Genomic DNA, 15162 nt, shown 5'->3' on the forward strand with positions numbered 1-15162 from the left:
TATACGTATGCACCATTGTTGTTTCCCTCTCCTGTAATGTCTGTGCTAACCCGGGGTTCTTTTAAAAAAACAAAATAAAAAGTTGGTCGCAAAACACATTTTTGGAACAAAATGCCTCAAATCATCCAATTGCCATCCAGGGCATAAAAATAAATGTCACCCTATTCACATTGGCCTATTATATAGCGCCACCAGGAGGCCACAACCTGACCTGCCCTGGTGGAGACCTGTGCCCCTAGGGCATGGTTCCCCAATTAATTTTCCTCAAGGGCCATATTTTGACTAGCGTACCAGGCTGGGGGCCGAGTCTGCACGCGCGAGGTCGAGGTCTTGTAAGACCCCATTTGAAAAGGATGCCCAGTTTGACATGCATAGGCTACTGACCCCCATTTAATGCCATTTATATCTGGGACCCTTAAAAAAAAAAAAAGGGGAAATTCTTTCATGGGCCACAAGGGGGCGCTCTGTGGGCCGCAAATGGCCCGCGGGCCGCCTATTGGGGTACCCTGCCCTAGGGGCACCTTATCTAGTTGTCTTTCTTTCTTTCTTTCTTTCTTTCTTTCTTTCTTTCTTTCTTTCTTTCTTTCTTTCTTTCTTTTCCGTCCGTCCGTCCGTCTATTTGTATCACTGATTGAACCTATAAAGCATATTATTTGCCAGTCCCATAAGAAAGTGATTGAGAAACTGGTTAATCCGTTAATGGGCTGTTGCAAAACATGACTTGTATACAGAACAATTTCGGAGCCCTGTGATGATTCTCACAAAACCTAAGGCAGTTTTATGAAAGACACCCTAAAACCTGATGTCTTTCTGACAAACTTCACAATCTTTTATCCGGGAATAGAGAGAAGTGTTGGCGCTCCTGTATGCCACAATTGAAGGGGCTCTCACCCAGGCCTTTTTTTGGTCTGTGGTCTCCGAGGCTAAGTTGACAGTAACATGGCCGGGGTTTTTAAACTCTGTAGCACTTTGAGGTTTGTGAAAATTGAAAGGGTGTTATAAATAAAATGTATAATTATTATTATTGTACTGTACTGCAGCGGTCTGCTGCTGTCAGCTGATAGGCGCTCTCTCCCATTAGAAGTAACGCACGTCTCATGACTTGTGACTTACTTGCCAGGCCCTCATCAGTCAAGGAGAGGTCCTGACGTCGTTGCAACGGCCTATACATGTATATCTGCACATGTATTGTGTGCATGTTTGGACTTTGCACCGTGCGTGCGTGCATGCATGGGTGCGTGCATGTGTGTGTGTGTGTGTGTGTGTGTGTGTGTGTTCACTCTTTGCATGTGTATTTGCCTTTGACCGAGTGTGATCATCAGTTATATGAGTCTTGGTTTTCCACAACTGCACATTCTTTGAACAGGGCCACCCCCCCTATGTGATAACTAGATGGGAAACATTCCATTTCCTACTCATTAACTTCTCTAGACCCTTTCATGTTTTCCTTATGATCTGTGTTATAGCATATTTAGAGAGCACTTAACAGTTACAAGGATATATACAGTATATATATATATGTATACATAGAGAGAGAGAGAGAGAGAGAGAGAGAGAGAGAGAGACATAATGCATGTGAAGCTATAATTCAACAGATAATAAGGTTCGGGTTCAAAGTTATTTATTGTCACTTACAATATACACAAATGGGAGCCAAATATAATTCCCCCCAATGCATGTGTGTGTAAAGGCCTACTTGTAAATACAGACAAGAAAATGAATCAAGTATAGGATTCAAGATTATTTAAGGCTACTCCCCCGAGGGGCACGGTGGCACAGTTGGTAGTGCTGTCGCCTCACAGCTAGAAGGTCCTGGGTTCGATTCCCGCTCGGGACGCTGTGGGCACTGGCGGCGTGTTCCCTCCTCCGCGTCATCAGTGCCCATACCCGAGGCCGGGGGTTGGTGATAGGGCCTTTCTGTGTGGAGTTTGCATGTTCTCCCCGTGTCCCCTAGGGTAGATACCCTCACAAAAACATGCCGTAATCCTGGTCTCTAAAACGACCTCCCCCTGGCCAGCCGGGGCGCCTGATGGAGGGGAAAGGAACTGGTCGGAAATAACGTGTCCCTTCCACGCGCTACGTCCGGCCGGGGAAATTCCCCTCTGTCAGGTGAAAAGAAGCAGCTTGGACTCCTCATGCATAGAAGGAGGCATGAGGTCAGTCCGCTGCCCCCCCAGGTTGGCAGAGGAAGTGTAGCGCCCAGGATTACATTAGATAATTGGCACTGGGTGAAAAGAAAACTGGGTTACAAAATCGTGGGATAAAAAAAAACAAAAACAAAAGGCTACTCCCCCGGCTATTCCCCTATTATATTAAGTATAAAGAGACTCGAGAGTGAAATCCTTTTAGCCTGGCTTGGCCATACTAATATCACACTGTGTGGATATGCCGAGAGCATTTTCTTTTATTTCTTTCCCTTTTTTTGGAACCGACAGATTTGTGTCTGGCAAGGTTCAAATAATTTGGTTTCAACTCATTAAAGCAGCATGAGAAAATAAAAATAAAACTAGGAAGAAGTGCTCCTCGGAGTACTAGTCTAGTGTTTTACTTTTCTGTTTTGTTACTTTGATTCGGATGTTAGGTTAGTGAGTTAGGTCACATTCTCACCTAATACTTCGGTAGACTCAATCCGTATGGGCGGAGAATTTGGGATTCTTGCATATTTAATTTGCTGTGGTTTGCCTTCACACTGTCATCCGCAGCAACTGGAAACGCAGCAGGGCGGGACCTTTATCAATGTGTTCCATTCATAAACTAGCCTACACAGTGAAATCTGTGTGATAAAATTATACTCGTAACGTGCTTGTGTCGTGCCATCTGTGACTGGACCCCCCCTCTCTCTCGCTCTCTCACTATACGCATGCAGCCACGCACTGTTCTTTTGGGCATGGAGGCGATCAGTGCACTAATATAACAGACGTTTGTTTACAAGTTTATCGAGATGAAAGTCCCTACTCCCCAGTCCCCACACAGTGACAGCACTCCATGTTTACGGCACGCACAGACAGACAGACAGACAGACAGACAGACAGACAGACAGAATATTCTGTAGGCTATAATACACTGCAGTGTTTTTATGTGTTTTCTTAAGCAATTGATTAATGTACTCGTCCTCATTTCGATCAGGGCTTCAGTCTCCTCATTCGACCACGTCTATCCACGGTAACGGGACATCTTTGCGCTGCGTAAAATATGCCTTCTCCGTCTCCAACTGTGTTCAGCTCCTCACCCGCCACATTGTTTGCTTCATTTCCTTTATTTACTGCGGATTGCATTCACACCTGCACCGAATCGTAATCAAGTGCGATTGGAAGCGAAGCGAAACCCCCATTTTTGCTCGGAGTAAAATGCGGTTTTTTTATACGCATTAGGATTCGAATGAGCCTTCACACCTGCTAAACGAAGTGCACTTTCTGAAAATGCACAGCAGGATTCGTTTTAATCGCAGCAAAGCTCTCTGGTGTGAATGTGACCTTAGTGTCCTTGAGCAAGAGAACCCCTAATTAGTAATTGCTAATATCTATCAGTCAGTCAGTCAGTCAATCAATCCAGTATCTATGGTGTAACAGGCAAACAGGCGACATGACAACCTTAGTAAATGCAGACAGGTGTAGCTGTGGATGGTCAGGTGTAGTAACTGATGTTTCCTGCCTCTCGCAGGTCAGCCTTTCATCATCAGGGTCTGAGCTATAGCCCTAGAATGGCTGAGATGTTACATACACTGTATTCCATGTACACATCTAGATCACCCCCATGCCCTCCTGGGTACTACATTTGAAAGTTCTGGCAGAAAAGTGTGTTTAGCTAAATATTTCCACTTTACCACGAGCTGCACAGGGACGGACAACATTCTTTGTTGGTGACGGGCCCCGAAATGATTGCTGGACTGAACATACAATATGAATTGAACACTTCCTTTGGGGAGCCCATATGATTGGGGCATACAATTACAATACAAAAAGACAGGTGTACCCCACACCAATGGCAACACACCTGTGTGATACGGTATAAATTAAACCAGGGATTCTCAACCTTTTTAATTTCAAGGACCAATGTTTGATATGCATTATCATAATCTCTGGGAGATAAAAGAGGAGCTGAGCACAGTGAGAGAGACAGAAAGCATTCTGTGTGAGCATCAGCCAAAGATAACAATAACAGCTTGGACTCTGTGGCAATTCATCACACATGGACTAAAAACTGCAACCAGAGAGAAGACGCATCCAGAAAACAGACAGACATCAGCATCTTGTATTGGCAGATGGACAGTGCAAACAAGCTCTCAGGGCTTTTTGTGTTTTTGCATTATGGTATAACTTGTACAGTACATCTGTCGTATCCAATCGATAAAACAGGTTGAGTCGGTCACCACATTCTTCCCGTCAATCAAACACTGGAAACAGTGGCGAAGAGCCTGTTTGGCTGGTTGTCAGTGTTGTTTACCTCCCTCCCCTCAGATCCACACCAGAGCAGAATGATCACATATCTACAGTTACTGTAGGCTACTTTACCGTATGTCTTATTGTCTTTACTGTAAATACAGTGTCTGATCATTCAACCTTCTTTGTCTGCTTCCTGCTCAACAAGCTTCACTGCTAACACACAGAAGAACTATTGGTTAGTTGGCTGTTAGTGTTGAAACTCATCACATTTGTGGTCTTGTTCTGTGACAGCAGCATGCAGTTACTGTAGTGAGTGAGTGACATTTTTATTGTTTGCTGTTGCCAGGTGGAGAGAGGCATCCCCACCTCTAGACCCGAGATGTGTAAGAGATAGCATAGATGTAAGAGATACTGTAGGCAGTGGTTTTGATTTATCCTTCAGGCTAGATTTATTTTACTGAGCTCTCATCTGCACCTGAATGGTGAAGGTGCATTCACCTGAACGGTGAAGGTACATTCACCTGAATGATGAAGGTACATTCACCTGAATGGTGAAGGTACATTCACCTGAATGGTGAAGGTGCATTCACCTGAATGGTGAAGGTACATTCACCTGAATGGTGAAGGTGCATTCACCTGAATGGTGAAGGTGCATTCACCTGAATGGTGAAGGTACATTCACCTGAATGGTGAAGGTACATTCACCTGAATGGTGAAGGTACATTCACCTGAATGGAGAAGGTACATTCACCTGAATGGTGAAGGTACATTCACCTGAATGGTGAAGGCACATTCACCTGAATGGTGAAGGTGCATTCACCTGAATGGTGAAGGTACATTCACCTGAATGGTGAAGGTACATTCACCTGAATGGTGAAGGTACATTCCTATTCATTGGCTCCATGGATGGGCAGCGTTTTTGATTGATTGAATACTTTATTAGTCATAAATGTAAACAGCATGTACCGTCATAAAGGCTAAAAGGATAACACAAAAAGGTCTTGGAGACTTGTTTCCATTGTGGTCCTACTGTATGTACAAAGGAGGAAAAAGGACATTACGTTTACCCTTGTGGTCTCCTCAGGCCAATTTTGAAAGAAACCAGTGATACACATCCTTTAATGGACATCCCAGGCTTCTACTGTATAGAGTGGCAGAGAGAAGAGTTGTTTGAGAGACACACACACATCACTAGGAGGACGGAGCTCGAAGGTGTTGTTAATGCACGTGTTGTTAAGCTAATGTTTCTCAACAGAGATTAGGGTCTGGTGGGGACCACCAAGGGTCCTGGTGGTTCGTACACTGTGAGAGTTGTACACTCACACATGTATAAACCCCTGCTGTGTACACACAGGCAGATACACCTTTTTGTGTATCTGAGATTGTAGATCTGCTACTTTTGCAGATATGCTATACGTTTTGTGTGACGCAGATCAAGTATGGCATTAATTGACAGGGGGGAAAAACACAAGATAAAATATGGTGACAAGAGGTTTCTGCCCGACAGCGATGATATCAGTTTGTGGATCCTTGACCTGAAACGGTTTGAGAAGCACTGGTTTCCAGAATGTGTCCTTGTTGTTGATATGTGTAACTGGATGATAGCAGCAGACATGGTGGTCTTGAAAGCCAAGCAGCATCAGCAGGGGCTTACCGAGGCAGATCCGTCTAATGCTGAATCGTTCTAATGGTCTGATACGTGCCAGAATAAAAGGGAGATTAGCAGACTTCAGCCCGGGCCAAGGGTGCTGCTGCTGACAGTGGTGCAGGGTGTGAGGCTGGAGCCTGGCTGACTGTCATTTGTGACTATAGCAGGAACTTGGCACTGGTCCTAATCCGTGGCCATAGAAAAAGGGCAGCCATGTTGCTGTTTTCAGGACCAGTTGCTATTATCTGCTGGAAGGGTTGCATCCTCTCCCATACTGTAATAGGCCTACTCACAACAATGGTCAACCAGTCAGGTCTTCACAAAGGAAATGTAAGGGTACAATCATCACACCCAATTAATGCTGCAGGCTGATACGCAAAATAAAAAAAAATAATTAAATAACACTTCCGTTGGATAGCCCTATTTTGTCACACTCCAAAAGCATCACAGCATCATCTGCAAGCTTTTTAATCCTGAAAAGTCACAGTTTTGGACATGAGGTTTCCGCCTGACAGAGAGTTCAGATTGCCAAGCCACTTTAGACTTTACCATCAGTGGTCGTGAGCTGGAAGGTCAGGTATTTCCTCATCAGCTATATAACTGCTGCTAACAACACTCTCTGCAAACATCATAAAGTACCTAAAGCATACAGTACACACATACACTGCACACATACATATCTAGAATTCATCATAATAAAACCTAGACACATAACCAGCCATATAACTAATGCATCTGTTATACACATTTTGCCCACAAGGATATATTTTCCTGCACCTAATGGGTGCTTGCCTGCTTGGACTGGTACCACACATCTGGTTGTGTGGACTAAAGTGGAATTACACACATGCGCAATGCATCATGCAACACACAACATCATTTGCTCCTGGCTTTTTTGCATTTTATCCCTTTGATCATTGTGTAATGAATAATTTCATAATTTTTTTATTTAATTGATGAAAAGTTGTTATTTCTTATTTTTGAGTGGTGCAACCACTCCTACAACCAGCAATGTGTACTCCGTGTACCTGTGTGTGTACCTGTGTGTATGAGCACGAGTGGTGTGCGCATGCGTGATATTGGAACGACACGAGTATGTGACTTATTAATACCAGTAGGGGGCGCCAGAAACAGAGAGAGGGGTATGCTGTGCCTGCTGCCTGCTATTGAGAGAGAGAGAGAGAGGAGGGGGGGAGAGAGGGGAGTTGCACCACTCGGTTCACACGTGTGTGATTTTTTTACTTGGCGACCCACATGGGTCCTATCTAGGCTCTACTATCCTGGGTTAGTGTGTGAAAGCTAGACTTTAAAGTTCCACGCATGCTTTGAAGTAACATAGTACAGCCTTCTGACATTACCACAGTGACACTGTGTGTGTGTGTGTGTGTGTGTGTGTGTGTGTGTGTGTGTGTGTGTGTGTGTGTGTGTGTGTGTGTGTGTGTGTGTGTGTGTGTGTGTGTGTGTGTGTGTGTGTGTGTGTGTGTGTGCGTGCGTGCGTGCGTGGTTCTGCTCTAGGTGTGACAGTTGTCCCTCCCTGCATCAGGGTGCTTTGGTGAAATGATTGTTTGCGTTGCTACATATAGGCTACTGCAGTAATGCTCTTGCTGTTGTCACTGTAATTGTTCACTATCTATGAATGTGTGTGTGTGTGTGTGTGTGTGTGTGTGTGTGTGTGTGTGTGTGTGTGTGTGTGTGTGTGTGTGAGTGTGAGTGTGAGTGCGCGTGCGCGTGTGTGTGTGCGTGCGTGGTGATAAATCACAGAATTTCAAGTGTTTACACACGTCAACACATCGCTTGAATATTATGAAGTTATTTAGGGACACCGCCTGACCATGCCCTAAACCACTGCAAAACAATAGCAGTTTCAACAATAGCTTTAAAGGAGAATTCCTTTAAAGCTATTGTTTACACACACACACACACACACACACACACACACACACACACACGCTGGTTGGCATGTGACGTAGACATTCCTGCTGCTTCCATCTTGTGGACGTTGTGTTTTACTACAGGTCACCTCTTGCTTTAACTTGCAAACTGGACAATATTGTTGTTGACTTTCCAAAGGATATTGCTGTCCTTCCCTGTCACACACACACACACCACACACAAAGCAAACTTCAAACTGTTCATTGTTATCCAGCGGCTGAGTGGCGTCCAATCATACACATTTTAAGCATGCAGTTATGATCGACAATATGATCATGTACAGGCAGACATGGTTTCTGTAAACACTCCCATCCTTGTGTATCCAGACTCATCATTGGTCACAGGCTGTGTCCCATTTGGGAAACTGGGTTAGCTTGGGAAAAGTCATGTGATCCCACTTTAATGTGATGCGTCTCCTAAATGCAACCTTGAGGTTCTCTTTGGACCTTCATACAAACCTGCTTAAAGGAGTATACTCAAAAAAACATTATATATATATAGGTCTGAAACTGTTACTTTTTACGATTCAAATCCAAAAGTATTTGCTACTGTGATGTAGGCCCATTGTGCCCTAGGCCTCACTCACACCTTTGCATCTAGAATACAACATTGTTGGATGCTAGATGTAAGCAAAGGGTAAGTGTCATGGCCGCCCCAATGCATTTCCAATGGAAGTCACATGGTTTGACACAACATTTTTGTTGTACGGCTTTCGGCTGTGTCTCGACTGCCCCCCTCCCCCTAATACAACAAAAATGTGTCAAACGATTGCGAGCTTGCATCAGTCAATAAGTCTCATGCATCAATCTGTTGTGAAGGTGTGTCACAGGTTCTGAGGTTCCGAGGTTCACTTGTTTTGTGGGCTTACTTTATTTTTGTCAACCAAAGGTATGGCTCCCCCATATCTTACAAGTATTATTGAACCCTACAAACCCTCCCGCGCACTCAGATCAGCCAACGCAGGGAAACTGGAAGTACCCTCACTAAAAACGCCGGGACAACGCTCCACACGTCCCAAACTCTTCTCCCTTCTGGCTCCAAAACTGTGGAATGCACTTCCCATTGCAGTCAGAACTGCAGCATCACTCCCAATCTTCCGCCGTAGCCTGAAAACCCACCTTTTCAGACTCCATCATGGCCCATAGCACTTACCCTAACCCCTTAGATAGAATTTCTGTTGGCTTAGATAGCATTTGACTTAGACTTATAGCATGTTATGTAGACAGCACTATAATTGTATTGTATATAGTCATAGCACGCCATAGTACATATGTATAGCATAGTAGTGAATATGTATAGTTTATTATGTATAGTGTATGTATAGTTTCATCATATAGATATTCCACTGTTACCTTCTTAGCTTACGCATGTTTCATGATAAATGCTTTTATGTGATGTATTCCCATGCTTTTGTTCTTGCCTAAATGTAAGTCGCTCTGGATTAAGAGCGTCTGCTAAATGCCTAAATTGTAAATTGTAAATTACTGGGCTGTGTGCTTGTGTTTAGCTATTAAGCTTCTACTCACTCCTGTTGTGACTGACAGTGTGACTGAGTTTTTATTGTGCCAGTCTAGTCTTCTTTGTCTTGTCCTATGTCTTTCTCTTTTTCTCATACTTTTCTCTTTCTCCGGACTAAATACCGAACTTATGAACCCATACTATTAACATTCTCTACCAGACATATTGTGCATTTACCGAACGTCTGTCTTCTCTCTCTTCGAGGTGATCACGTGCTTCGGCCTGTCGGTGCTGTCGCGCCGCTACGTGGGCTTCGCCGTGGTGGCGCTGCTGGTGGAGATCAACTCTGTGTTCCTGCACCTGCGGCAGGCGCTGCGCCTGGCCGGGCTGGGGGACGGCACGCCGTACCGCGTCAACAGCATGGTCAACCTGGGCACCTACGTGGTGTTCCGCATCAACACACTGGCCTGGATGACCCGCTGGCTGGTGCTCAACCGGGACAAGGTGCCCCTGGCGGCCTACACCGTGGGCAGCGTGGGCATGGCCATCATGACCGCCATGAACATCGTGCTCTTCTGCCGGCTGCTACGCAGTGACTTCCTCAAGGGCAGCGCCACCCGAGAGGCCAAGAAGGAGAAGGAGATGTAGGGAGGAGGGCAAGAAGGAGGAGGAATCGTGGGGATTCGTACACACGCCCACAACCTATTACTGTACGTCAACATCTCATTGGTGCACTGCTCATATATACACGTTGTATACCTATATGTTCTCAACACCGGCGGGGGAGGGGCGATGTATCAAATCTCACACACACACACACACACCCTCACACACACACACACACACACACACACACACAGTCAGTGTCCGGTGCAGTAGTGTATAGTGTAGGATGCAGCCAGTATATAACATTATATAGTCTCACATAGCCAGACACCTATTCCACAATCTCCAAATATATATATATATATATATATATATATATATATATATATATACTGTATATATACTGTATATATACCTTTATTGAAATGATAATCCCCTTGAGATGCCTCATCTCATTTTAGAGGGGGTCCTCAACACAAATGAACAGTACATACAATACATACAGTACACAAACAATACAACAGTACATCCATAATTATATACACACACAAAACAGAACAAAAGCTTTCCCAAAGATAGCTGCTCCCACCCCACCGATTCAACCCATAAATAACAGAGTTATTGTGGAAAAAAACTGCATACACAAAGCACAATAAAACCATGAAAATGAGCAGAGTACATGCGGCACCAACATGCAAATGTAATAATAATAACATGCATGTTGGAAAAGGAGGCAGCACTTAGTTTGTTGGGGAGGCATACTATCATCCGACGGAGCATTGCTCCGAACGATCAATGCTCCGAGGTGCGCTGCGGGTCGGGAGAGGGTTGCGGTTAGGTTTAGGTGTCTGCCCCGGGGGAGGTTAGGGTTAGGGTGAGGGAGGAGGTAGGTTGTCGTTCGGACCAATGATCCGTCGGATGAAAGTACTGCACTCAGTTTGTTGTGGCAAGACACAGTCCAAGAAAGATTAACAAGATTAGGTAAATGCTACATAGAGTATGGAACTACACCTCCTGAATGCTATGTATGGAAACTACACCTCCTGAATACTACATAGAGTTTGGAACTACACCTCCTGAATACTAGAGTTCGGAACTACGCCTACGCCGAAAGCCGAGACAGGACGTCATCTGTTCGTCATTTCCGTTCACGGAAATGCATTTTAAAATATTTTTACCACACATTTGATATTGTTTATGTATGCTTAGATGATTTGGCTTTATATTATGACAAAATGTGCACGACCATGGAGGAGGCATCACATCCGCTCGATCATTTTCTGAGCGTTCCGTTGCTCCAGTCTGGCTCGCGAGAGTCACGAGATTATGCATGCAGTATAACAAACACAATATTTAGGGGTGGGGGGGGGGGTTGAATTAACTGTTTTGAAGTGACATCAAAAGGAACATTAATCTTCCCTTTTTACTTTATGGGTCCTCACTAATGCTCACTATAGGATGTCTAAAAAATGCATCCCCACCATTGATGTCATTGGTTGGAAGGTTTCTGAACTGTCTTATAGCAGACATTAGTGAGGACCAGTTATATGAAGATATGGTTGAAAATAGGCGAAGTGCTCATCATCATACCATGAGCATAAATTTGTATGTTTTGAGCTAAATCAAAGCTAACGCGATGAGACACGCCCACCATCACTCACCATATAAGCTGTAGAAACCAAAACATATATAACTTAAAGCCATAATATGTAACTTTTTTTGTGAATACAATTACATTTTGTCCAATCTATAGGGTAGAGTATGTTAATATAATATATCTTAATACAATTGGGCATGGTTGTATTTGGTCTTACTGCTCTGATCCTGTGTCTTGGTTGGACACAACCTTTGACACCATCCTGTTTCTGGTTTGACACAAATTTTGACCCGAAGGTCAAATTTTTAATAGTCTCCAGAGATAGCAGGCAGGCTCTATTAGCTCGGTGGTAAAGATTTAAGCACTTCTTCAGCGCAGGAGACCTGGGTTCAAATCCGGGGTACAACAGGAAGGTTACATAGTGCAGCTTTAGGACTGTTCAATTCAGTTGAACCATACAGTACGTATAGAGAGTTGGTACAGCAGCGAATGTTACACTACATACAGACAGTATATTGATCATCACTGGAACTCAGAAGCTCTCTGCCTTGATGTTTTAACACCTTACGTTACGTTGCGTTACATTACGTTACAACTAAAAGCTTCTTCTCAACTAAAAAACGCCTGCTACCTCAGAAAGCGTGTAGCAGCTCTTCGATGTTTCTCTAAAAAAGTGGTTCTCAAACTTTTCCACATAAATGACCACCCAAATTGATATGTATTTGGCGGCGGACCCCCATCTGAAAATGCTTTGTACCAGGGACCTCCAGAAGCAACATTTTTAATTCAAAATGCTCATATGAGGAAGTGGCAGGAAGTGTTGTGCAATGAGATTGTATATCAGTTTTTTATAATAGCTAACGTATAAAATATGGTTAAAGAAAGTGGTTAAAATGATTGTTTGGAAAATAGCCGATCTACAAGCTTGGCTATTTTCACAATATGTATCTATGAAACTGAGTCGAACTAAATGTAATGCCTACAATTCAGATTGGGAGTCATTTAAAAAAAAAAATGAATCGCTGCTCTAACAACATGCCTTGCTCTTAATGTTCAGCAGGGGTCACCTGACTCACCTTTTTATGCTTTGCCTCAAATAGAAGGAAAATGTTATAGCACTTCTGGAAAGGCGAATAGTATTAAATTAATCAATGTTTATTGTTTGAGTTGTTGTTTTTGACCAAATGCAAAGGAAAACACATTGGGATCGTATAAATGGAAGTTGAGCCTGTGAGCGCTCCCATGTTTTAATCGTAGATTATTAGTAGATTTTTATTGTTTTGTTGAACAGTTATATAACTTGGTACATCGATAAAGAACCAAGATATTAGTGAGTCTGTTGTGTTTACCAGTTGCAAGTGTCAAGCAACACAACACAATACATATATGTACATTGGTGTACTATATGTTTCAAACTCTTCATCTCTATTTTAGACATGTCTCTCATTATGACATCATGGTTCAATTCGGCTATTTTTGCTTAAGTGGAACAGTCATTTCTGTTCAAAATGTTGCATCAGATAATTTTTATTTATCATGAAGGATGAATGGATTCCCCAAAATTCCATTTTATACTAATAGCTGACATACAAGCTATACCATTATGTCACATAACAATGTGTTGTTGGCTTGTAGATCAGAGCTATTCTCAGCTATTTTGCACAAAATGACACACACACACTGGCTAATTACAAACTCCTCCATTTAATTACCATGACAACAGGGAAAGAGACACATAAGAATCAGTCCTTCCTTGACATTCACCATGATGACACTGAGTTGCATCTGAGAATTCTATCACACTTAGATTAGAACACCACGTCACCAGGTTGGAAACTATTGCAACAGAGACATTATTACCATATATAGTTCTATTAATTAATCGTGCCTAAATCATTCTTTCATTTTGGGGGGGTAATTTGGCTGCTGTACCACGTTTGGCCTGAAGAGGCCAGCAACACTCCATTACCTCATAATAATAATTATCCTCACTACAGCTATTAGGCTGCCTTAAATGGAGAATTTAAAAACAGTCAAAGTCTAAACACATTAATGAACTGTGATCAAGGACTTACTTGTGACGGTTTATAATAATACATTTTTTCTACCAAATTAAACTGTCTAGGGCTCACTGTGCAGGGCTCATTTGCAGTCCATGTTGTCTACTGCCATTAAGGCACAACCACCGTCTTAGCATTGTAAACCTTTATATTGTCTCCATCAGGTGGAAACAGCATATTAGTTTAGAAGGACAAGCTCAAAACAGGTGTGCATCTTCTATTTTGGATAGTTTTGTGTGACACTGTAGTATGATCAATTAGGTAACCGTATTAGGGTGTTAATTTACAGAAAAAAGGAAAAGGGTATACCGGTAATTAAAGGAGATAGCAGGTTTCTGCACAGCAACAACAATATGGAGTTAGAAAATTGATTGCAATGCTATACATTTGCAATCAGTTTTCTTTTTTTGTATATTTGTAATTAATGTCTACTTTTGAAACTATATTTTTTTAAATTCGTATTATTTTCTGAGGATATCAAAAACCTGGATATTAACTGTGTGACCCATATAAAAATGGCTCAATACAACACTGTGCTAGTGATGTTTGACAGTTAAAGTGTCTAATGATCAATCTCATTGGTGAATTGTTGTTGGGTGTTTAAAGGACGACTTCACCCATGTTTAACCTCTCGTCATATAATTGGTCTCCACCAATAAGATGGCACCATTTGTGTCTACTGTGTCTCAGAGGAGGGAGGGCTGTGGACAGTTCAGAAACCCGCCTACCACTGTCGTCATCAATGGGGAATCCAAGCTAATAGAAACAGCAGGCTTTCTGTTCCTGGAAAGTTAGCATGCTATAATGAAAGTTCTCGCATAAAAAACAAAACAAAAACTGTCCATATATTATATATATCTATATATATATATATCTATATATATATATATATATATATATATATATATATATATATATATATATATATATATGAAGATAGGTTGAAAATGAGTGAAGTCATCCTTTAATGGTTTCCTGTCTGTGATGAAGTATCTTTTCCTCTTCCCTGTCAACGTACGCACTGTATTAATTTCTTTCTCAGCAGATTCTTATGGCAGCTTAATGTTTTTTGTTTATTTGTGGAAGCGAGTGGCATTTGAAAGCACTACTTTCTCTCTCATTTGGCAAACTTGTATTTATGAATGTGTAATAATAACTCATAACTGTATTGTCAAATGTAATGATTTGATTCCCATATCAGTTGTCGTTATGCTAAACATGCCACAGTAGCCTATATTGTCCAAGATTCCTTAGAAGCTGTAGTGATGTTTGAATGGAGGCATCGGGGCCGGGTGGCACAGTCGGTAGTGCTGTCGCCTCACAGCTATAGAAGGTCATGGGTTCGATTCCCGCTGGGGACGCTGTTGGTGGGTCTCTCCTCCGCGTCATCAGTGCCCATACCCGAGGCGGGGTTGGCGAAAGGGCCTTTCTGTCTAGTTTGCATGATCTCCCCGCCGTGTCCCCTAGGGTAGGTACCCT

At 42.8% G+C, this 15162-nt stretch overlaps 2 protein-coding genes across 2 annotated transcripts in view; both read left to right on the forward strand.

Annotated features, from left to right (window-relative positions):
* tlcd2 (TLC domain containing 2) overlaps positions 1-10845 on the forward strand; it is a 28795-nt gene extending 17950 nt beyond the window's left edge. Inside the window, exon 3 of the mRNA XM_083772772.1 lies at positions 9685-10845. Within this exon, the coding sequence (XP_083628898.1) occupies positions 9685-10068 (384 nt within the window). The 3' untranslated portion in view covers positions 10069-10845. The remainder of the gene's footprint in view (positions 1-9684) is intronic.
* The window catches only part of LOC310864877 (lissencephaly-1 homolog A-like), a 296805-nt gene that overhangs the window by 150345 nt on the left and 131298 nt on the right, over positions 1-15162 (forward strand). The gene's annotated exons all lie outside the window — the stretch shown is intronic.

Source organism: Protomyctophum parallelum (genome assembly GCF_964188405.1).
Source record: "Protomyctophum parallelum genome assembly, chromosome: 9".
Lineage (NCBI taxonomy): Eukaryota > Metazoa > Chordata > Actinopteri > Myctophiformes > Myctophidae > Protomyctophum > Protomyctophum parallelum.